At 36.5% G+C, this 23,595-nt stretch overlaps 1 protein-coding gene and 1 long non-coding RNA gene across 7 annotated transcripts in view; one reads left to right on the top strand and one right to left on the bottom strand.

Annotated features, from left to right (window-relative positions):
• Nucleotides 1-23,595, bottom strand: part of col7a1l (collagen type VII alpha 1-like) — a 75,289-nt gene that overhangs the window by 24,028 nt on the left and 27,666 nt on the right. For 5 of the 6 annotated variants that reach the window (XM_032589488.1, XM_032589492.1, XM_032589491.1 and 2 more), the window contains 58 exons: nt 23,264-23,422; nt 21,764-21,877; nt 21,525-21,674; nt 21,060-21,197; nt 20,627-20,773; nt 20,304-20,423; nt 19,806-19,952; nt 18,806-19,090; nt 18,581-18,720; nt 18,010-18,133; nt 17,529-17,672; nt 16,119-16,306; nt 15,605-15,685; nt 15,498-15,515; nt 15,395-15,421; nt 15,220-15,285; nt 14,392-14,472; nt 14,288-14,314; nt 13,607-13,651; nt 13,403-13,477; nt 13,234-13,329; nt 13,071-13,097; nt 12,862-12,915; nt 12,636-12,707; nt 12,498-12,557; nt 12,086-12,121; nt 11,957-12,001; nt 11,742-11,777; nt 11,527-11,571; nt 11,005-11,076; nt 10,886-10,918; nt 9,307-9,378; nt 9,154-9,213; nt 9,025-9,060; nt 8,157-8,237; nt 7,555-7,590; nt 7,380-7,424; nt 6,918-6,980; nt 6,781-6,816; nt 6,444-6,470; nt 6,280-6,318; nt 6,110-6,172; nt 5,371-5,409; nt 5,232-5,273; nt 5,112-5,144; nt 3,505-3,552; nt 3,276-3,320; nt 3,144-3,179; nt 3,039-3,065; nt 2,885-2,956; nt 2,078-2,140; nt 1,793-1,810; nt 1,674-1,709; nt 1,551-1,589; nt 1,424-1,459; nt 1,191-1,322; nt 770-865; nt 133-324 (listed from right to left, as the gene is read on the bottom strand). In XM_032589488.1, the coding sequence (XP_032445379.1) occupies nt 133-324; nt 770-865; nt 1,191-1,322; nt 1,424-1,459; nt 1,551-1,589; nt 1,674-1,709; nt 1,793-1,810; nt 2,078-2,140; nt 2,885-2,956; nt 3,039-3,065; nt 3,144-3,179; nt 3,276-3,320; nt 3,505-3,552; nt 5,112-5,144; nt 5,232-5,273; nt 5,371-5,409; nt 6,110-6,172; nt 6,280-6,318; nt 6,444-6,470; nt 6,781-6,816; nt 6,918-6,980; nt 7,380-7,424; nt 7,555-7,590; nt 8,157-8,237; nt 9,025-9,060; nt 9,154-9,213; nt 9,307-9,378; nt 10,886-10,918; nt 11,005-11,076; nt 11,527-11,571; nt 11,742-11,777; nt 11,957-12,001; nt 12,086-12,121; nt 12,498-12,557; nt 12,636-12,707; nt 12,862-12,915; nt 13,071-13,097; nt 13,234-13,329; nt 13,403-13,477; nt 13,607-13,651; nt 14,288-14,314; nt 14,392-14,472; nt 15,220-15,285; nt 15,395-15,421; nt 15,498-15,515; nt 15,605-15,685; nt 16,119-16,306; nt 17,529-17,672; nt 18,010-18,133; nt 18,581-18,720; nt 18,806-19,090; nt 19,806-19,952; nt 20,304-20,423; nt 20,627-20,773; nt 21,060-21,197; nt 21,525-21,674; nt 21,764-21,877; nt 23,264-23,422 (4,364 nt within the window). The remainder of the gene's footprint in view (nt 1-132; nt 325-769; nt 866-1,190; nt 1,323-1,423; nt 1,460-1,550; nt 1,590-1,673; nt 1,710-1,792; nt 1,811-2,077; nt 2,141-2,884; nt 2,957-3,038; nt 3,066-3,143; nt 3,180-3,275; nt 3,321-3,504; nt 3,553-5,111; nt 5,145-5,231; nt 5,274-5,370; nt 5,410-6,109; nt 6,173-6,279; nt 6,319-6,443; nt 6,471-6,780; nt 6,817-6,917; nt 6,981-7,379; nt 7,425-7,554; nt 7,591-8,156; nt 8,238-9,024; nt 9,061-9,153; nt 9,214-9,306; nt 9,379-10,885; nt 10,919-11,004; nt 11,077-11,526; nt 11,572-11,741; nt 11,778-11,956; nt 12,002-12,085; nt 12,122-12,497; nt 12,558-12,635; nt 12,708-12,861; nt 12,916-13,070; nt 13,098-13,233; nt 13,330-13,402; nt 13,478-13,606; nt 13,652-14,287; nt 14,315-14,391; nt 14,473-15,219; nt 15,286-15,394; nt 15,422-15,497; nt 15,516-15,604; nt 15,686-16,118; nt 16,307-17,528; nt 17,673-18,009; nt 18,134-18,580; nt 18,721-18,805; nt 19,091-19,805; nt 19,953-20,303; nt 20,424-20,626; nt 20,774-21,059; nt 21,198-21,524; nt 21,675-21,763; nt 21,878-23,263; nt 23,423-23,595) is intronic. The other variant, XM_032589489.1, reaches the window with a different exon arrangement.
• Nucleotides 12,191-14,476, top strand: LOC116736750 (uncharacterized). Its single transcript, XR_004342664.1, has 3 exons — nt 12,191-12,321; nt 12,521-12,590; nt 14,388-14,476. It is a non-coding gene; the product is annotated as an uncharacterized LOC116736750 (long non-coding RNA).

The following is a 23,595-nucleotide window of genomic DNA, read 5'->3' as shown; positions in this document are numbered from 1 at the left end:
AATTATTGAACTGAATAATATTTAACCATAAAGAACAAAAATGACAGAAAACAGAATAACAGCCAGTCACACCCCAAAGCAGCATTAAATTATGAAATTCCAAAGAATGCTGAGAATATTAGGAGTTCCTACCTCCTCAACATTGGTATAGTTTAAGGTAGAATTGACCAGAGTCAGATTTATTTTGAGTGAAGACACTTTGTCCCCATCCCAGTCTTCTTCCTCTGTCCCTTTGGATCCTTTTAATTTGGTGAGTTTCTTCTCTCCGTTCACTGTAGTCATGGTCCATAGCGTTGGACCCTCTGCGGTTTCAATCAAAGGACCCTTCAGAAAAAACAAAATGAAAGACGGTCAGAATGTATGTAATTGGGGAGATAAAAGGGCTCCAGCACATTTCAGCACTACTGCATGTTAATCATGTTAATGGCAACAAAAAGCATGTTGTCAATGTGGAACATATCATGGTTCATTTAATGAAATCTCAGTGGAAATGTATTTATATATCTAGACCTGCAGCTACTGTTGAGTGTGTGTGATAAAGAGAACTCCCATTGTTCTAAATGGTGGATTTGGTTCTTGTTTTGAAGAATCTCTGAAATTATGTTTTCATCTTTCCACCCTGGAAAAAGAAGGGTTTAAATCCAGAAGTAATATCACACTCATGCCTAAAGTCAGTGAATGTAAACTTAACACAGAAACTTGTAGTTTTCCTTATTTTATGAGGAAAACAACTTAGTATTTGTTCATTATTACCAAGTTGAATACTTACAGCTGACAGAGGATCACGCGGCTGGCCCTCTAAATGTTTGTCCTCATCATCTAATGCTATCAGTGGCTTGCTGGTGAGGTCAAATTTCAAAGAACTCTAAAAAAAACAACAAAAAAAAACAATATTTCTTCACAATGTTACATCATGACTGATTTGATTAGCAAAACAAAATTCTTACAGATGAAATATAAAGACACCGAAAGACTAAAAAAGCTGAATTGAAGAGTAATAGAAAAGAATAGAGAGACTGAATATTATTTGAATCTTTCTTATGTCCTTTTGCATTTCATTTTCTTTACTGCCTCAACATGTTTTGGATATAATGTTGAGTTGTTTATATTACATTTCTATTATTCCTGTCCAGGCTGTATAGAAGCCTCTTGGGGAATGAGCAGGAAAAATCCAGATTGACATTACGTACAGTGTACTCAGTGATGACATTGGAGGTGTGAGTATCAGTTTTTTCTTTTTTCTTGGATGTAGTGAGCACTTGGAGCAGTTCCTCTACACCATCCTGCAGCAGCCTGTCAATCAAAGCCTTCAACAAAGGAAGCTGTGGGGAAAAAAAAAAAAAAAAAAAAGTGCTTTGTTTACAATGGATGATGTGCCATCACACCGCTAAAAATTTCATAGACTTATAAGGTCAAAGCTTACCCTTATTCCATAGTTTTCAAACATTTCTTCAATGTCCTAAAATGGAGACAAAATATTTTCAGTGATTCAATCGCATAAACCCAGAGAATGTGTCCCAGAGGAGGAATCACAACGTCATGTGTTCAACCTTCATTTCCAGAGTCTTTCCAGAAGCGCCAGCATCCCCCTGTACAGATATGGATGTTTATAAAGCGCATAATATGGCAGTTTCCATTTCCATGTTTTTCACATATAAATCATCAGTAACTACCTTTTCACCTTTCAGGCCTCGCTCTCCTTTTTCACCCTGAAAAATATGACAAATAAAGCATCAAGCACATATTTCCGCCTAACCCGAACCATCCTCAATGAACAGTCATACAATCTTACCTTCATTCCTGGTGCACCCTACACACACAGAAACAGAGAAGCAAGACATTTTGAGCATGCATCTAATATGCATGACATCAAGCTTGCAATGCTGTTTTTATTCTTTCCACAGCCAGTTTCAACCTAAGGTAAAGTACAATGCAGCCATCGCTCATCGACGATTTAGATTCTATCCAGGCAATGCATGAATTATGCCAAGCGGCAGCAGAAATGACGTGCAATTATTTATGAGCTCCCCATGCTGTATGCAGAAAGATGTTGTGTATATAGAAATAGTAAACTCACAGTAGCTCCTGGTGGACCCATTGGGATTGGAAATGCCTGCCGAATGTCATCAATTGTGGCGCCCTGAACAAAGATAGCTCCACTTAAATTAGTAAATAGTCATAACTGGCTTTTCCTACATGTCCTATATATAAAAACTGGGGGAGTATTATTGGTATTATGGAAGCCACTGTGTGTCGAAAATTGGCAACAAAATTGATTCTGCTCATTTCCTTTTCAAAGTTAACTGCATATAAATCGCTCCATCTGTGGCACATACAACAATAACTTCTTTAAATGTTGCAGAAAAAGTATGTTTTCGTATATTCTTCCTTACAAACATCATTGCTAACCATACATAGAAAGTTCCTGATTTTTAATATTGTTTTTAATCCTTCCATACTTAGAAATTAGTAGGTTTACAACACATAAAAACACACCTAATAGTGCAAATGAAATGCTAAACTTTTAAAGAAATTGCTACACATAAATAAAACAATAATGTAAATCAAGGTACCGTGATTGTCTACTTAAAAACATAATCGCTGTTTGTTTTTGGATGGGATTGAATGCTCAAAAATTGTTGAAGACTTTGCTACTTATAGTTTAAAAAATATATGAAATATTTGAACAAGAAAATCTATTTTACCTCACACTGCATCAATACACCCACAGTTAGGTAAAAGCAAGGTAAAACAAAGAATTAAATGAAACATGATGGAGCACGATTAACAGAATCCCTCACTGTTAATCACTTAAAAGGCCTCACAAATCAGACATCTGCTTCCGGGTTAAGATATGACAATGAAAGCATGGCTTTATTTCTACCTCAGTCGTGACTAGCACCTGCCTACCAGGCGAACCTGGAGGCCCTGGCTCCCCTTTACTTCCATCTTTCCCCTTTAAAAAAGAAAAACAATTAGTTGGAACATCAGTTTAAAGGTGACAGAATAGTGTTTTTGCCACCTTCAAAACGACTCACATTAACTCCAGGATCCCCTCTGTCGCCCTTAAATTTAGAGGAAAATTAACACTTTTCCAAAACAATAAAACAGCCCCAAAATTGTTACTTTGAAGTATGAAGTACCTTTTTTCCATCCTCTCCTTTGAACCCATTTTCTCCCTGTGAGTAAAAACAATTTGAACTTTTTGAAGTTCATGGGGAAAGATGCATAAAATATGGAGTAAGACTGTCATAAATGTAGCTTGCATTTCTCACATCCTTTCCAGACAGGCCTCTCTTCCCATCAATGCCTGGTCTCCCCTGAAACAAAACCAAAAAAGTTAAAATAGAATTTTACATTTGGATTGAACTGAACCCTTTTTGTTAAGAAGAGGCCATCAAGCCCTGAGATTACACTAGCTGTTAACTGAAGAAACATGCAATCGGTACGTGAACCTAATTTGACCATACAGCTTCATCTGGAGGTATTTAAAATGATACTCACTGGAGTTCCTGGTAATCCAGGCATTCCAGCAATCCCTTGTTCTCCTCTCTGTTCATTGACACACACACAACTTCTTTTAAACTTGCTTAATCATAGAGAATATGATTAAATAAACCTAACACACACTAAGATTCTCTGAGCTGCACCAATGCATAACATGCACCAATTCTGCACAAAAAAATATGACATTGTTTCTGAGTGAAGTGTTGATGGCATAGTGGTAAGGGAGCACCAGACTTAAACTCGCTTATTAGTTCATCACCTGTCAACACAAGAGAAACACCTAAAATCTAAACAGTATCAGAGAATCAGTCAGAGCTTTATCCAAGCTTCCAGTTTTCTGGAACATGATTTGTAGTTTACAATTTATTGCCCACTAAGCACCTGAAACTAAATCTGACTAAATGTTTCCAATTCTAAATTAGTTACTTAAACAATTATTGTGTTTGCTAAATGTCAGAATGAGATAATAAAAAAAAGAAACATGTTTTTCCCCAAATCAGGAGTTTATATGCATTTTCTGGCATTATTGCTTCAGTACTTTGGGTCAAAGGTAACAGATTCAGATTTGCAGGCCCTCTTGCTCAAGAACACCCTTTTCTGTTCCGCACCAAAATTTTCTCAGGACCAGAGTCAGGACTCTGTGACAGCTTCCCCAAAACATTTAATTTTGTTGCGGTAATGGTATTTATCCATTTGGTAAACCCATCTGTCATGATCAATGGGTCTTTTTGTTTTTGTTTTTGGCTTAAGTTTTGGTTCAGTTCTGTCATGTTCATTGAATGTAAACTTAATTTATAGAAAGTAAAACAAAAAAATCTTTATCGTTCTGTCATTCACCAAAGATTTAATTAATTTATGTAATCCCAACTGAAAAGTTTACTCTTACTTAATGTCAGCAAGAAAAATAACAGTCTTCTTATACAGATTCTCCAAGTATCTGGTTTGAACTGTACATACAACTTCAGGGTTTCTTAAACACAACTTCTGTAGGGTTCACCAAGTTTGATTTACTACAATTTAAAGACAATGCAACACCAAACACAATACAGTTTAATTCCCATTTCATGGTCATACACACCAGAATATTACAGTATTATAGAAATTTAATGGGAATATTATGAACAACAATTATGTATCATTAGATCACATCTTTCCTCTCCTTTGCAGCATCTTATAAGAATAGTTTCTAATGATAAAATTAATCTCATTATCACAATCTGGACCTGAATAAGTAACAGTAAATTGATGGCTAATTACACAATTTAGATATTAAATTATGTAAATCACATATAAAAAAGCTGCCCATTAAAAATAGATTAAGATTGTAGTTCATATAGCGTATAGTAGGGTTAGTGTTGTTGCAGCTGACTTGATTGTGCCGAGTGAAACCTCTTCAGCCTGCAGCGCTTCTACCTCCTGAAGTGTCTATAGATGCATACATGCATAGAGCTCACAAAAACATTTTATAAAGTAAACATCTTTCCACTATGTGTGGATTGGTCACATGTTAGTTGCTAAACATCTTTCTGTGCATCTAGAAACAATTTTGTACCAATTTGAGAGCTACTTAAAGGAACTATTTATTGTATTTTGTATGTACTTACTGGACCAGGTTCACCTTTATGCCCTTTATCTCCCTACACAGAAGACAAAACATCTTTTATTTTGTTGAGTGAAATGAGAAGTTACAGAGACCTCTTGATTGTACTTTTCAACAATTCAACCTTTATTCCTGGAAGGCTGTCAAGTCCATCTCTTCCAGAGCCCTGCAAAAACAAAATGTTTCATATTTGAAAACATTTTTAACCTAAGATTAAGTCCACAAACAGAAGAATGTTAACAAGGGATTTTATTTTAATTCACCTGCGAATTTCCTGGTAATCCAGGTTTTCCTTCTGGTCCCTGGAAAAAATTTTAATGTTTAAAAAAAACTCACTGATTGCCATCAAATAAAATTCTTGAAAGTAAATATTTATGTAACTGCATCTGTTAGCACTGTTGTTGTCCATTGTTCGCAAATAATTTCAAGCAATTTTCATTAATTGATATGTTTTAAAATCCCTTAAAAAACTGTGAACTTATTCCAGGACGGTTTACACATCTTTGTACCAAACAACAAAACAGAAATACAATATACAGCTGGAGATGAGTGATATATTGATTAGATTCAATGTATTGTCCCAGTTCAAGCACAGCCCTGCCCCACCTATTCCTCATGTTTTTATGTGATCATTCAGCCAATTGGAATTTGCTGTCATCTTATGTTACAGTTTATATAATGGTTATATGATGACATTTCTTTACAAGTTATACAATATTTATTATTAACCTAAAAAAACATGTTTTCTGTAATCAAACAGCATGTGTTCAAAAGTAGCCATTTTGATCACTTATTTTCAGTTTGAGATTAATAGAGTATTTTTTAAATCGAATTTGAATTTAATTACTCTAGAGAATAAGCACCAATTTTACATCCTGTTATCATGAATTGAAACTTTTGAGTTTCACTTTACGTCTCTTAATGATATCTGCAAAAAAAAAAAATAGGCAGCTTAGTTTGGTCTATATATTTAACTTGACACGTAAGGGGACGAATCCTTACTCTTGGCCCAGGAAGACCAGTTTCTCCTCTCAGACCTGGCTGGCCCGGTTCTCCAGGGTCACCCTGTCGAAAACGATAAAAACACAGCAGAGAAAAACTAAGAGTTATCATCTAATGGAGAAAAAGTTAAATTCTGACTGAGGATGCTGAATGCTTTCTGTTCTAGTTACCTTAATAACTCTGGTCAGTACGCTGTTTTCTGCAACAACCTGGTGATTATCAGGACAACAAATCTCATTTATTCCCAAGAAAAACAATTAAAAGCAAATATTGTCAAAACGTTGATATGTTTTAAGGAACGAAAAGTATAAAACAGTGATTCAGATTTGCTTACTTGTGTTCCCGGGGGTCCAGGTTTCCCCTTTGTTTCAATCCCAGTTGCATTAAAAGAACAGGAACAAAGCAACAGTTAGGATCTAAGGCGTCACACAAAACACCAAGTGTTTGCAGCACAAGGGAAAATTAGACTGTGCTTCCAAGGGTGACGCACACAAAAAGCAAAGTTAATTAGCATCGTATCAAATCAGGAATCATGTCTTCACAAGAGGATAAAAGGTTGTGCAGCATTTAAAGGATGACTGACACAGAAGAATGATCAGAAAGCAGCGAAAAAGAGAAACAATAAGCAGCAACATCACTGAGAGGGGGAGGGGCTGCACACGCAAACATACCATCTCTCCTTTATCGCCTTTCTTTCCATCAGTACCCTTTAATAGAATAAATAAAGGGTGGGCGAATAAATGCCTGACTGTTACTAAAAATCTGGGAGCGCAGTAAAATGGAGTGACCATCATGTAATACAACTTACAGGAAGACTTGGTTCACCTTTTTCTCCAGGGTCACCTGGTCGCCCTGGTAACCCCAATGGACCCTGATTAACAACAAATCAACAGAATTAAGCTTTCGATTAGGATATAGTCTTAAACCAGAGCAAACATTGATATAGTATAATTAAAGTTGTAACATAAAGGAATAATTGAGGTAAAATAGGTTTACAGTGGAAAACGTTTATTTGTGCATTTCTTTCAGTTTGACATCTTTACCAAATCTATGCAAACTGAATGTTTGATCCAAACATGTTAATTATTCAACTGAATCACAGATTGGATAAAAATCTGTTCTTTAACTGCCATCGTTTTTGATTGTATTTAATCAAACATGATTGATTAAATACAATCAAACACTTTTGAATTTTCATTCAAATCTGTGTTTTTTGCCACTTATCTCAATTTTAAGAAGGCAAAAAAAAAAACAAAAAAAAAAACAATACCCTTATTCCTCTTTCACCAGGCTCTCCAGTTAACCCTGTGTCACCCTGCAAGGTTCACAAAAAATAGATATTTTACAGCAATATTTCAAGGTATGTCCTAATTGATAATAACTTACTACAGAAAAGCAGAGTAAGATGCTAAAAGCTCAAATGAAACCACATAGACTGACCGTACCTTCATTCCTGGCTCTCCCTTCGCTCCAGGTGCTCCCTATATGGACAAGTAAGAATGAATATTGATGCATTTACCGTGTCGACACATGGCTGTTTGTACAGGCTGCAAGTGAAATCAAGGAAAAGCTAAAGTTGACATTTTCTGACCTTCACTTCAGTGAAAACTTTGTGTTGATGTCGTTGGACATTTGCTCATGTTTTAACAACTAAAAAAACTTGAAATACACCACATAGCAAAAGTATTCACATTTTGGGATTTTATCTGACATCAGAACATAGTGGAGCATAACTGTTAAGTGGAAGAAGAAAGATGTGACTTTGTGAAAATGTTCTGAAAAGAGTGGTGAGAAAATGTATTCAGCTCCCTTTAATTTAAAAATAATTTTTAAATCCATTGAAGCTTGTGGTTAAAACACCACAACACAAAAATTTAATGGGTGTAAATAGTGTTGTACTTTGACCTGAGTTTTGCTAGCAGTCTGCTGTGCTTGGTTGGAATTTTAATCCACTATTACAAATAATCCGATGTAATGAAATGAACAGGATTATTATACTAACAACTCATTTTAATTGCGGTTTAACAGCCACACAGGACTTACTTACATCTTTACCTCTTAATCCTGGTTCTCCAGAATTTCCAGGCAAGCCAACACTTCCCTTCTCCCCTTTTGCACCATCTTTGCCCTAAAAAAAAAACAAAAAAAACCCCCATAAATCTTGTTTTCAACCTCAGTAAATACTTAAAAGTATTATAAGGATTTAAAAATGACCCCACTTTAAAACCTGGTTTAACTAAACCAAGTATTAAACACAGAGAAATTTAAGTACTCATTTATTTTACTGGTAACCAAGTGAATTTTGCTTAAATCCTGTTCTGGTAATAATAATAATGACAAAAAGGTAAAACTTTGTCTAAGCCCTTCACTCTAAGCATCAGGCTGTGACCATCATAAACTATCATAAAGTCTGCCGGTGGTAATAGCTAAATTGCAAGCCGTTAGTGTTAGAGCATCCTTGATAAAATCTGCTGCTTGCTGTGACGGGGAATGAGGTTCTTCAAAAAAAAAAAAAAAAACTCTCCACCTGAAAAATACTGAGAGAACCCTGGAGATTAACCCAACCTTTTCTTTCCATCAGTAATTATTGAGTCATTGTGGGTTTCTGTTATAATAGCGGCCATTTCATATCGCAAATGGTGCTTGAAAAAAGTTGTGAAAATATGATGTACGCGTGGAGAACAAATGTTTTTCAGTATTTATTTATTTATTTTTACTGAGGGAGATTTAATTTAATACACAAGAAGTCTGATGTGTGAAATGTATTATTTCCAAACACAAAGTAAAGCATGGAAGTAAAAAATATTTCAAATCAACATGAGTACAAACTTGTGCTTAGAGATAACTTTACCGAATACTTTAACTGATGTGAAAAAAAAGAGAAACTTATTTCACATCGACAAAATTTCACTGACCTTTGGTCCTGGTTTTCCTGATAGACCAACATTTCCCTAAATATAGCAAAACATTTAAAATAATTTTTTTAATTTATCTATTTACATTTTTTTTTGCTTCACAAGATGAAAACTGTGTTAGCAACTCACCCTCTCACCATTTATCCCCTTCTGTCCTGGCAGACCTGGAATCCCAAAACCAGGACTTCCCTGCATGAACCAGAACAAAACAACTACATTTATATTTCCTCTGCTTCTACTTGAATATATGGAGACAAAAACAATATTTCTTTTTCTTTTCACCTTCTCTCCTTTCTCTCCTTGCTCTCCTTTTATTCCCTGAGGGCCCGTTTGACCAATTGGGCCGAGATCTCCCTGTAGGAGGAAAATGTTCACATACACAACGTGGACACACACTCATGAGTGTGGCAAAGTTTTTTTCCCCCCCTCCCACTCCAAATGATACCCTGTGGACTGACATTAAAAAGGTCCCCTTGAAGCATTCAGAAACCGACCGCAAACCTTAATGAGAGAAATCTTAATTGTGTTTGATAAGCGGACCCAGAGGGCTGAGTGAGTGTGCAAGAATACCCTGAACAATTAATTAGCAATGTTTTCATGGAGCAAAACATCAAAAGCATCACTTCCCCACAGCTCAGAGATGCATCTTCAACCAGTTAAGACAAATAAATTTGGCCAACTTAAAAACACGTGAGGCTGTGGTCTTCCAATCAATGAATAGTTTTAATGGCTTCAAATTTCCAACTAAACTTGTCGACTATAAACATGTGTCCCCATCTTTTCATTATACAGTCATGGTAAACCAATTAGGTTAAAGTAAAGCTAATTTATCTCAGTAACTCCATTCACAAAGCGAGGCATAAATTAAATACACACTGATATTTTCAAGCATCCATTCTGTTGCTGCAGTTGATGCCATTTGGGTTTACAGTGAATGAAAACTTGACATTTAAGATTAGAATATTTTAGGCCAATAAAAATGAATAAAAAATACAAGTTTAATGAAAAGTTTGATACCTACTTAAATGTTATTTTCAAAAAGGTTTCAGCCTAATCTCCAATGGTTTGTAGAGACTGATGTGCAATAGACTCAAAAGGGGAAAGACACACACACCTCCAAATTGCACATTGACCAGGCTTTGAGTGCCCAAATGAAGTTGCAAGCTTCTCAGGCGACAACTGCAAAATGTATTGCTTGTCACAAAAAAGCCCAACATCACATTTACCATAAGATGAGGGGAGGAGGATGATCGGAAATAGGAGGAGCAACAGGAAGGGAAATGGTGGACATGTAATTACACATGTACTCCCTTGAAAAAGAGATTTGCAATCTAAATGGCTAAATTAAAAAAAAAGTAAAATAAATGTAGTCACAAGATGCCACAACTTCATGTTCCGTTAACTTGCTGCAAATATCTCCAAATGTTCCGTGAAAAGCACACAGATTTTGGATTTTTGTGCAAAATTTATTCGAACTGCACTTGTCAAGGTATGCGCAGGCAGAACTTTGCCAAATTAAAACACAAGGTGGATGGTGTGGACGGCTGTGCAATGCATTGCACTCTGCAGAGGCATCGCCCTCAAATGCAACCTTGCATGTATTTGTTGAGAATTCTGATGGTGTTTTCTACTCAATTGGTGAAGGAAGAAATGTGCCATACATAATGAAATGATCCAGATTTTTAATCACAAAAACTCAGCAGTGGAAAAAACTAATTGAAGAGTGCTGAGAGCAGCAATACCAAGATTTCCTTAGTGGTGAATTGGGGTTTATGTTAAAATTATACTGCTTGCAAATATATTGTGTTATTTTACCTAAAAAAAGTAGAATCAATAAAGATGATGATAGAAACTGACTCACCCTGGCACCTTTTTTTCCAGGTGGGCCAATTATCTGCCAGATTGGTTGACAAAAGGAAGGAAACTCAGTGATAAACGCTTTAATTTGTGTTATTTAAATGCATAATTATGTTTTCTTACACCCATCGCAGGATCTCCAGGGGCTCCTCTTTGTCCTTCATCTCCTTTCAATCCAACTGGCCCAATTAATCCCTGGAAACAGTTGAATCAACTTGTCAACGCTGGATTTTTTATTAAAACTTGGTTTGCTGTCTCTATGACAATTCAGTGGTGTAGTCTCTTAAAAGCTGTTGTTGCTCCCGAAGACAACAGTTCAAATCAAAAACAACAGAACCGGAAAAACGACTGTTTAATTTACCCACAGAGAATCAAAAGTTTTACTCAAAATTCTTCAAACCATGTTAATTAGAATCGGATCTAGAAAACCTTGAAAGTGACTTCCTTATTTGTTCATTTCAAAATTTGAGTATCTCTGCTAAGATGATTTACAAGATTAGAAGCATTTCTAGTTTTTATTTTCCATTGAAAAAAGGAAAATAAAAACTTTATTGTATGTGTTTATATTTTTTAAAGTCAGTCAATGAAAACAGTAGGTGTTCTTGTGTGACATCTATATTTTTACTAATAATAAACTTGACTAACTTGAGGTCCTTGTGGTCCATCTGGTCCTTTCTCTCCCTGCTCTCCCTAAAAGAATAATAATAATAAAAAAGAGTTTACAGATTTTACATCTACATGCACACCCACCATTATCAGTCTTATGCATAGCTGAAATAAAAATGATTCAATTTTAGCACAACATAAAGAGTTTTCAATTTAATGAGGGGAGAATACATTACTGAAGGAGACAAACTCACCTTGTCCCCTTTTTCTCCTTTCAATCCCTTTTTCCCCTGAGAGTAAAAATGAGTCACATCAAATGAATCTCTTCATCACAGAGTCTTAGCCTCAGTTAAAAAACGTTGATTATAACTCATTCCAAGCTAGCACAATTAATTCGTATTCTCTGCAGGGTAAAGACAAGCAAAGGTTGTTGCATGAAATCAGCTGAACATAGAAATGAACTACAAACCCGGGGTCCACCCAGTCCCTGGATGCCCTGGTCTCCACGGTCACCCTAGAAGGACAAAACATATACATGTATTTGTTTTTTTAAATTAAAAATATGACATTTTTCATGCTGAAGATCAATGTTTTGTACCTTTGGTCCCTCTGCTCCTGTTAAGCCAATATTCCCCTGTAAAATAAACAAAAACATTCAGAAAAATTGTTATTGTCCAAAGTACATTTGGCACCATTAGACACCTCTCCTGTTAGGACAGTGAACAAACTCTTTTGCTCAGTAGCCTTTCATCATTGTTCAAGGTTGGAGCATACAGAGTGGGAGCTTTGCACCATTTTTTTTTCTGCCAGGCCACATGAAGTGTTTGACTAAAGGTTTGTCCGTCTTATCTGACCAAACCACCTATTTTTAAGTATCAACAGCCTTCATTCTTTTGTATTTGTGATCATAGCACAATGACAACCAATTTGCATTTCCATTGTTTCTTTTCTCAATACTTTTGAAATTGTGCTAAATTCAACACAGCAACATTGATGCTCTACTTATGTACCTTGTCTCCTTTCTCTCCTTGAGGACCTTGGATTCCTTGTATACCTTGTCCGTCTTTACCCTGCAGAAGATGCATCCATAGCAAATTAAATCTGTAAGTCCAAGATGTATTCACTCACAGGTATAAAGGATGTTTTACCTTTTCTCCTTTGTGACCTGGCAATCCTGGTATGCCATCAATGCCAATGGGACCAGGAAGACCAGCAATACCCTGCAGGAGTTTGCATAATGTAACAGTGAAAGAAAAACATTTTTAAAAAGGAGTATTTCAATATTTTTTTTGCCCATTAAATTTAAATATAAGCCCTTCTTTCTTGGACAATGTCTTTTCCCACTATCTATAAATGTAACAATTATGAACTTACATCTTTTCCCGGCTCTCCTTTGTCTCCTTTCAAGCCTTGCTTCCCTCGTAAACCCTTTCAAAAATTAATGAAGAAACCCAGCACATTATATAACAAAGAAAGTGAATCTGCGTTTATAAAAATAGGCTTAAGTGCAAGAATTGTGTTAAAGTAAAATTAAAGCCAAAGAACCAACAAGTCATTTAACACAAGAGAGGCTTCATACTTACTTTGGCTCCCGTAGCTCCAGGATCTCCCTACAAAGCACAAAAATAAAAGCAGCACAGCTGGACCAACGTACCAGAAATATCTCCATTTCTCCCAAATTATTCAGTTTGTTATGTAACACATCAGTGGGTAAGGATAAAACAAAAAGAAATAGTGAAGATCTACCTTCACAGATATTCCTGGTGATCCTGGCGGGCCTGGCTGGCTGGGGAGGCCAGGTGATCCATTCGCTCCCGGTACCCCAGGTGGTCCCTGCGGGCCCTGAGCAACTCCAGGAAATTAGGTTTGAACTGCTCAGCATCACTCAACGCCAAACACTTTCTTTAAAACTTACTGAAGATCCAGGTTCTCCTTTTCTTCCAGGCACAAAATTTGAATCTGTACCAGCTATGACATAGCCAGGCTCTCCCTTTGATACAACAAAAGTAAAAGGTGAATTTTTGCACAACATTCATAAGTCGCTGCAGATATTAATTCAGGAAATAGGAAAAATTGTGGTGAACTCAGTCTGGAGAATTTAGCCCAACATCTGACTTACTCTCTCTCCCCTTTGTCCCTTGGAGCCAGGGACACCTGGAGGACCCTACCGAAGGACAGAGATGAGACAGCATGAAGAGATAAAATACTAAATTAATTTGACATTTAAAAATATCAAAACACACATTTTATAAAACCTAATAATTTCTTTAAATCCATTGTCTCCAGACTTTCCACTAAGATTAATAATTTGTGGTTTTCATATCCCTTTAAATTTGTCACAGTTATGTTACAAGCACAAACTCCTACATATTTTCATCTGATTTTCTGTAGCAGACCAATAGTGCGCAATTAGTGTTTCAAACAAAAATCTGAAAAGTGTGGGTATGTTTACATTCAGTCCCTTTTGCAGAAGCACCTTTTGCTACATTCACAGCTATAAAGTACGTCTCTGGAAACGTTACGCATTCAGAGATGGAAACGTCTTCCCATTGTTCTTTGCAACATTTGTTTTGTGTGTGTGCCTTGTGTACCATTATTTTATGGTACACAAAAATATGGCATTTTATGGTTTATATATTGTCCATATCCGCAACAGCATTTTGGTAGGCCCTCTTGATACATTAAAGAAAAGAGAAGCAGCAGGTGCTAGATATGATTTTTGCTGCATTTAGAGAAAAATAATATTTTATCAAACTAATTCAAGTTCACAAAGTTATTTCAAAACTTTTCTTGATCTCACCATTTCCCCTGGAAACCCTGGAAAGCCCTGAAAAAAACAAAACATGATTTTTTTCAGAATATGTCCATTAACAATGGGATTTATTTATTTCGGAATTTAGTTACCCGCTGACCAGCAGAACCTGGAGGTCCCGTTCGTCCTGGTCGCCCTGGCAGCCCAGGGATACCATCTGTTCCTGGAGGTCCCTATAGATCGAGAACTTTAATCTTTACACAAATGCATAACTTCCTCAGGATTGTTAATAAATAACACATTGAAATAATTTTCTTAATATGATGTGAATACTTCACGTTTGTTATCAAACAGGCAGAAAAGCTGATAAGTTCGTTCATTTTGAAGGTTGTTGCACAAATTGTGGTTTTGTACACTTAAATATGTTCATTACATTGATTTCTGTTGCACATTTTGGCCACCAGAGGGCAGTGTTTAGAATTGACTATAGTTTTACAAAGACTGGGGCTAAAATGCATCTGGGGACTTTCTGTTTGCTCTCCTTGGACATGAACCTGATTTTCATGATAAGGTCACATTTTTGGCAAGAATTTGATGACATGCATGTGCAGTAAAAGCAAATTCAGCATATCTGTTGCCAAGATACAAATGCCCAAAGTATTTGTGACAACTGCTGAAGAAGTTAGCATGATACACTTTCCGGGTCAGAGTTCCTATTTCTAAGTGGAGCGTGGCACAGGTGTTCCTAGGTGTCCCACATAGGAAAACAATTAGTCCTCAATCTCAAATGAAAGGAATTTTGTCTCATCACAACTTTTAAATATGTGCATCACTGTTGATGTGCTCCAGGCTTGAAGACTGTATGTATATTGGGATCAGTAATGTGGAATTTACATTGTTCTGCTGGCACAGTGGGGCAGAGATATTACAATGCATGATAACATGAAAATGCATGTTGGAGTTTGCATGTTGGTTCTTACCTTCTCTCCTCTTTCTCCTTTGGATGATATGAAAGGATCAAACTGTCCAGGGCTTTGCCTAAATTGCTACAAAATTATATTTTATAAAGTTACAGCATGATGAAAAAAAGTCTGAAAAATGCAGAATAAATTAAACTATGAGAAAAAAATGATCAAATATAAAGAGTAAACATACCAAACCACCAAGACCAAAACCGTTTCCCTAAAATGAAGAAAAACAGATTGCTAAAATACCAATTTAAATAATCTAAAATGCTACTGTGATTCAGTTAACACACCTTTTCCCCTTTCTGGCCCTGTTGAAGCATACAATTAAGATGATTATGAGCAGCAAACCAAAACTCAAACTCAGATTTACTTGTTCAATGTGTTGAGGGGTACACACCTTGGCACACTGTGAGGCGCAGGGACCTAAAGGCTTATTCAGCTCCTCTGGGTCTTCAGTCGGAGTGTCCAACTGAGCAAACTGAGCACGAAATGACAAGAAAAGAACACAATGTTAACTCTCCAATGGAGCCTAATGGCATAGAAGGCTTGCCTTTGACATTGGATCTCTCTCTGCATTCATCTCCTCTATCCACTGCTCTGACGTCAAAATGAAGTCAAGAACGGTGACGTATTTGCTCCTGCAGAGCTATTGTTTGTGAGTTTGAAGATGGACTGAATGTCTCCTTTTCCACATGAATAACTCCCATCTCTACACGAATCGAAATTGCACATTCCGGTGTGCTCTGAAAGACTTCTACATACAATAAAACCGCATCATTACCACAAGATAACTGCGATGCTTCGATTGGCATTGTTTTTCTTTTGTGTGTGAAGGGAATATAAACTCATTCCACTCATTGTAGTATGAGAAGTAAGAAGAAAACTATTGAGGCAGTCTTTCCGTTTCTTACCTCATCCTGTAGTTTGAATTCAGAGAGAAGCTCCTCACTGCAGATGCTTTGGATAAATTCTCTCTCTATGGAGGGGAAGTCATCAAAGGTTGGCGAGTAGAAGATATTTTTATAGCTTCTGGGAGCTGCAATTTTATTGAGCTCCTCGATGTCTGCATTGGAAACTCCAACTGCTAATATGCTAACCCCTACAGAGAAATAGATTGAAATTTTCAATGTTGTATACAGCAATGTACCTGCAATAATTCAGTATTCACCAAAGTGTTTAAATAAAATTGAGATATAATTTCTCTATTTCAAGAGTTAAGTTTGTTCACTTCTATAATTAAAAGTGTATTAATATGCTAACATATTTTCTTCAACCAATAAAATTTCATATTAAGATGAACTCATTCAGTGCAGTCGTTGGATGTGAAATATTTTTCAGCAGTTTAAGGAGCACCGTTCAATCATCCAGAGACACAAAGAGTTTCACACAACTGCAAACTTGCAGTGAATGTGAAAGTCATAAACTTAAATCAGAGCTTTTATCTATCAACTATTAGTTGCGCATTCCACAAATCGCACCTTTACGGCTAAGTTGGAATAAGGAATCCACAGATAAAATAAACAATTAACGGTTATATTTACATTTTACCAGACATCATGTATTTTGTGCAGCAAATGTGTGGAAGAAGATTTGGTCTACATTGACATTAGGGGCTTTAACACAAATGAACACCTAATTTTGAAATCATTCCATTTCACAGATTCAGATTTATTCGTATCCCAAATGGGCAATTGATGTTGCAGCAAGTATAAAAACTAAAAGACAAAGTATCAAAGATTAAAAAATAAAAACAAAACATACCAAAAGGACATGAACTACAAATCAAGACATAATGGGAAGAGTACAGCCGTGTATTTCATGATTGACTGACAGTTGCTACAAACACTAAATCAGGTACAAGTCCCCCTACCTTGTACTGCATTAAAAAGAGATATTGCCGTAGGAACAAAAGAGAGCACAATTATATAGTACCTAGTTTTAGTCTATTGTAAATATATAAATCAACTACTATTTTGTTCCATTTTAATTAGTAGAAACTCCACAACAGAATGTCAGCAAGAATAGAACATTTTGTTTTTTAGGTTTTTTTCCTGAAAGCTAAAACTACAAATTAAATTTAACCAGAGACTAATATTTAAAAAGTTGGGCATTATAAAACTTGGAAAAGTACATTTTTTCAAAGGGTTCACACAGCTTTTTTCAGATCCAATCAAGTATTAGTTAGAATGGTTCTTTGGATACAAAAGGTTGTCAATATCTAAGCTCTCAGAACAGACAAAATGTGTGAAATAGGCAAGAACACATTTAAAAGACCCTGTATTATTAAGTTTTTCAGGGATTCAGAGGTTTCCAAAACTCACCTAAAGCCCGTGCAATCCTGGAAGGTGGTGTCACATCATCCTGGGCCCTGCCATCTGTGATCAGAACCAGGACATGGGCCACATCTTGTCTCATCCCCAAAGACTCTTTGAACAGTTCCTGCAGAACATAGCCAATGCCTTTTCCTGAAGACACAAATATCCTAATGTAGTATTCAGATAACTTCTATTTCCAACATGTTGATCTTCTTTAGTTTCTAATAACGGTGTTTATTGTTAAGTCATTTTACTTTGCTTTTTAAAGTCAATTTCATTGGCTTGTGTCAGAAAAAAACCATTTTAAGAGCATCAACATCATAGCAGTAAAGGAGATTGTTTTTTTTCTTCTTCCCTCTACATCAGTGTGGTACATCCTTAAGGTTGTGACATCAATAGACAAATCGCTTTTAAAAGATTTACCTGCCATTTGATGCTGTGGAAGACAGAGAAAAACACGGTTCACCTTTGAGTCGTTTCAGCTCACCTGTTTTGGTGTTGCCACCTCTGTAGCGCAGCCCTCGGATAGCCCTGAGCACAGAGTTTCTGTCTTTGAAGTCACTTAGATAGAACTCAATACGAGGCTCATCGCTGTAATGAACCACGGCAACCTACAAGATGACAAAGGAGAAAAGTGCTCATAATCAGCATATTGGCTTTTTGATCTAATGTAAGAGTGCTGAATGGATAATCACGACAGATGTTTAGTAGTTGCTCCATTTTTTTGTGCTTTCTTCCTTCTGCTAATATTCTCAGTCATCTTAAGTACAAAGCCAAGTAGCTGAGCACCTTTACTTTACCAATTTTTCTGTCTGATTATGTCCAATTATTAAAAAACTTCACAACATGTTACAGTTATTTAATCCTACCCTGAACAAAAAGTATGTTTTGTGAACTACAGTTATCAGTAATATAAAACAGCATCTGCAGCATTAAAACCAGCTTTGAATTTGTTCAAAAATACTTGTAGCCAAAGTGATGCAGGTCTGGGGCTAATTTTCAGCAAATCATCAAGCCAACAAAAGAGAGAACAAGACCGATTTCACTAAGTGACAGACCTGTGTGCCGTGTGCGCCGATAACGGGGAAGTAAGTGGTCACTCGGAAAATGAAGTCTTTCATCTTGGCAAAGTTGTTAACGCCGATGCTTGACGACTCATCCACCAAGAAGACTATGTCTGCTTTGGTCTTCCCACATACTGATGAAACAGAGAAGACATGCCTAACACATGGATGTTTGATATTCTCATATTAAACAGACAGTGAGCAGCATTTCTGAAAAACCTGGCTGTGGTGGAGCTGTTGACTTTGTGGAGCCTGTGGATACTTTCAGTGAAGTGACTGCAGCCTCCTTGGCCTTAGTGACACTGAGCTGGACCGGAGGCTTTTTAGTAGTTATGGAGTTAGCTGGTGGTGCAGCTGTGGGGGGCTCAGTGTCCCTGGCGGCTGGTTGAGCAATGGTTGGGTTGACGACGAAGACGGTGTTGGGGCCAGCTGTGACACGAGGGGGTTTCGGGGTCACAGTTGCACCAACAAATTGGACTGGTTTCACAGGATCATCCTGCCCTACTGAAATTCATAAAAACCATCATTTTTAGTTATAAGGTTAGCCAAACTAAAGAAGTACCTGCAAAACACTTTGGTAAAATTTAATATAAAACAGTTTAAGATTTTTTAATATTAAACTTACAAATTACATCATCTACTAGTACATATATTGTATATTCATAAAAAAACAAGCCTTTTGATTGCATTTAAATACTATACTCATTTTTACTCAAGTCACCCTCGCAGCTATTGGCTGCAATGACTTCAGTGAGATGCTTCTTGTAGCCGTCTACCTCTCTGACATCGGTCTCAGGAACATTTGTCCCATTTCTCACTCGGTCACTCGATCATCACTATCCTTAATTTATTTCCTTTACAGTTTTTACATTTTTACTTTATATCTGTATGCTGTGAGGGCTAGAACCCGAAGAACCTTGTTATTTCTAACAAAAATAATGTTATAATATTAAACATTATGGTCTCTATTTTTTTAAGATATAAAATTCGGCAGTGTTAAGTCAAAATTATGTTTTGCGTGTTCTATGTAAATGTAATGAAACTACAATTTTATTCCTTAATCTAACAATAAGGTTTTTGTGTGTTTCTAAATAAACTGTGCAGTGAAGACAACAGAACAAAACCAAAGTTTATATTTCAATTGCACATACAATTCGTACTGAAATCTAAAATAGAACTTCACAGATTGCTTGTTCAAATTATTTGTGTAAATTCTTACATATTCTCTGATATATGGTGCTTATAGGCCCCTCCACTTCGCCGTACAATGGTCTAATGGAGAAAATGTATGTTCTGCCATACTGCAGGTCACTGATCTTATAGGATGAGAAGGCAGGACCAAGGGTTTCTGTTTTTGTGTCCAACACTAAAAACAGGAAGAACAAATTTGTGACATTTATTCATCAAGAAATTAATAGCAGTGTGTCATTATATTGCGTTTTGCCAATCAAATAATTTCAAAGTCTAATTGAGGTAATTTTTATAAGGAATTATATTCATTTATCAAGAAAATTTAACCACAAGTATGTTATCCTTATGTTAAAATGCAGCACACCCACTTTTATAGAAATTATTGAGACATATAATGACTTTAAAACCACAATTGGTTCAGTTCTCAAATCTCTACTTTGCAGAGGTAATTTAACTTCTTGGGTTTTACTGAAATGTGCAGAACTTAAGTGATCCAAAAACAAAGATTTGTCAACAACACACTGACCTGAAATATGCCTCCAAGAGAGAAGATACCCAGAAACTCCTGCTACACGAGTCCAGTTCAGAACTGCGCTGTTCTCAGTTGTGTTCAGGGCAGCAAACCCTTCCACTTTTGGAAGATCCACTAGATCACAAAATTACAAAAACAGATGCACAAGCTAAATAATATAATAATTAAAGTCTGACTGTTAAAGAGATGCCTCTTCAAAGTTTTTGCCTTCTGATACAATTTCCCCCCAATTTAAAATCTGCACATTGCATTGTAAAGATGTATGGACACATTAGGCAACACGTTTCTGCTCAGTGTAATGGGAATTCAGAACCCACATGTCCGTGCAGTGACCAGGACAGGACTTCCCTCTCTTCCACCAATCATAGGGGAAACCTGGATCTTATAAGCCGAGCTCTCCTGAAGATTGTCCATGGTGAAAGACGTGGAAGCAGCAGGTACCACTTGGGATTTCTCCTTACCCCCTAGAGCAAAAAATAATTAGAATCAAGCATGCAGAATATGGAAGTGTGGAACAACACTGCTGTGAACACTTTCATGGTTGAAACTATAACATGATGAGGCACAGGAGACTAGAATGTTAACATTTAAAAGTGTTTTTATCCTTTTATAAACCAAAACATGCACAAAATGAGTCAATTACAAAATGAATATTAATTTTACGCTATGATAACCTTTTGCAAGTTAGGTGATTATGCATAGTCTACTAATTAGTAGACAAATTGACTTTTCTTTTAAGCAAGTTCTCACCAAGAAAGGGAATCCAGTAGATTTTGTATCCTGAAACTCCTGGTGTTTTCTTCCAAGACAAGGTGAAGGAATTTACCCCAATGTCCACAACTTTTAGCTCCCTCACTGGCTGGATTGGCTCCGACTCTGAGACTTCAGCTGAAAACAGATGTGTTTACATCCAAGTTTGAACTCATTTTATCAAATCGCACTTAACCTGCCATCTTACAGATTTGTTGTAGTCACAGGAGGGAAGTACTTTTCACATGGGCCCAGATTGGTTTAAATAGCTTTTTGTCTTTATTAAAATAATGATTTGAAGCTACTTTCTTGTTCATTGATATAAAAGTTAATGTGAACAGGAAAATATTTATAAAAATATAAGGATTTAGAGTGGAAATTACAGAACTTATGTGAATGCACAACTTCACATGTCAGAAGAAAGTTCATTGCAGAATGAACAGAAAATCTGCTTTTCTTTCATACATGTTAGTTGAGACAAGGAGATATCTGGTCCCTCCAAGTTGCCGTACACTGCACAGATAGTTATTGTGTAAGTGGACTGTGGGATAAGATTCTTGATCTGGTGGGACAGGACACTTCGGTCTAGATACTGGAACTGTGGTTTGCCGTCATCTGTAAACATTGACACAGAGATAATTACAGTTCCTAAAAAATTAGGCAGAGTAGCACACAAAATACAAATTTAAGGTTAAATGGCTCACCTGTGTACCAAGAAAGTTTGTACTCTGTGGCTCCAACAATAGGACTCCACTCCACAGCTATGGAGGTACTAGTGTAAGATGTCACCTTAAAGTTGGACACATAACCTAAAGGAGCTGAGAAAGTAAAAGAGTAACCATTTACAAATTAAGAACAAAACACATTTTTTAAACTAATTTAATGGTATTTATGAATTTATCATATTTTATTTATTTCACCAAGATAAGTAGAGCAGTTTCGACAAGTATAGCAATTCATGGCAGTTAATGAAAACAAAATGTCATTTTTAAACTTTAAACTTTTATGATAGGTTGTTGGATGCAAAGCAGTAATAAGGAACCATCCAATCACAGAGAAGGGTTGTGGACGGAACCCCCCCCAAAAAACAAACAAAAGAACCAGAAACCCTGAGAATGCAATAGTGAAGGAAACTGTATAAAGAATGTAATCAATGCCATGAGAAGCAGGTGAGTCCAATTAACTGAACGAACTGCAGCTGTGAGGGAAAAACATCCAAGACCTGTGACTAGTACAGATTGACTCAACTCAGGGAGCACCGGCAGAAAACAACAAAATCTCAATAAACAAACTAAACAATACCACCCACTCGAGAATCTAATGTAACATGCAAAGGAAATAAGAGCTAGGAATCTGAACACGAATTTTGAATGAAGCATCATCAATATACAAAAAATACCAAACCAAAATAATCCAAACACATCCATGGATTATGAAAAATAATCACATTGACTATCTTCTGTTTCATCTGCTTTCTTTTTTTAAGAAAGATCAAGTTTGTTCTATTCATCAAGTAACTGAACAAAAAGCAGATTTGCTTTAGGATTGCCATGTGTGGGCACTATTACCAAAATATGCATAGAGATATTTGTAAGGAAATAATTAGTATAATATAATGTAGAGTTCATATGTAATGTTGCCATGTTTATTTATAAGCCCTCCTTGTTACACACTGAGAAAAAAAAACAAACTATTAAAAATCAGCCAGAATTTGAATGAGATCAACAAGGTCTTGAGGGGGGTTCTCTGTGGTGCTTCAAGATCACAGTGCGTCCCCAATAAAGACGTGATGGAGCATGAATATCCTGACTGCTCTGAGCATGAAAAACATCCAAGATGAGATCAGAGGGGTTTGTTATTGTGGTGCCAACAAATCTGGTTCCACACAGTGCTGCATGGAGGAGCCTTTTAGCAGCAGTAGTAGCTCATCCATTTGGCATGGATTGGTCATCCAAGAATCTGAACAGGTCTTATGCCAAAAGCTACAATCAATCAATCAATCAATCAATCATGGCCATGCCAGTCAAGCAGTGTTCCAAAACTAATTTATTACAAACACTTTCACCGCCACATTTTGCATACTGTGAGAAAACTCTCTGACAGCATCCATAGCCGTAACTTGTGATGTGTAGTGTGCCAAGCCTGCTTGTCTTTAGATCAGTTTTGCAACATGGGGACCAGAGAAATGCAGCAGAAGTACTCACAAGTTCTAAACGTCGCAGAGATGCCAGGCCCGACGGCGGACCCAAAAAGCACGTATAGAGTCAGGACGTATTCTGTGTCGTGAGCCACGTTCTTCAGCTTGTATTCTGTGGTGCTGCTGTTTAAAGCCAATTGCCTTGGACGATCTCGACCAGCAAATTCTAAAAATGAAATAAATATTTTAGTTTTTCCTTCAAGTGCAATATCCCCAAGTGACTTTTTCCCCCCCCACTTGGTATTATACAAGACTCCTCTGCAATAATTTCCTTTTTTCCCCTAAAAAATAAAAAATTTCCCAACAATCTTCTGGATGGCAGTACTGGCCTAAGTGTTC

This window comes from Xiphophorus hellerii, chromosome 17, assembly GCF_003331165.1.
Source record: "Xiphophorus hellerii strain 12219 chromosome 17, Xiphophorus_hellerii-4.1, whole genome shotgun sequence".
NCBI classification, from domain to species: Eukaryota; Metazoa; Chordata; class Actinopteri; order Cyprinodontiformes; family Poeciliidae; genus Xiphophorus; species Xiphophorus hellerii.
This window is presented reverse-complemented; position numbering and strand designations above follow the sequence as displayed.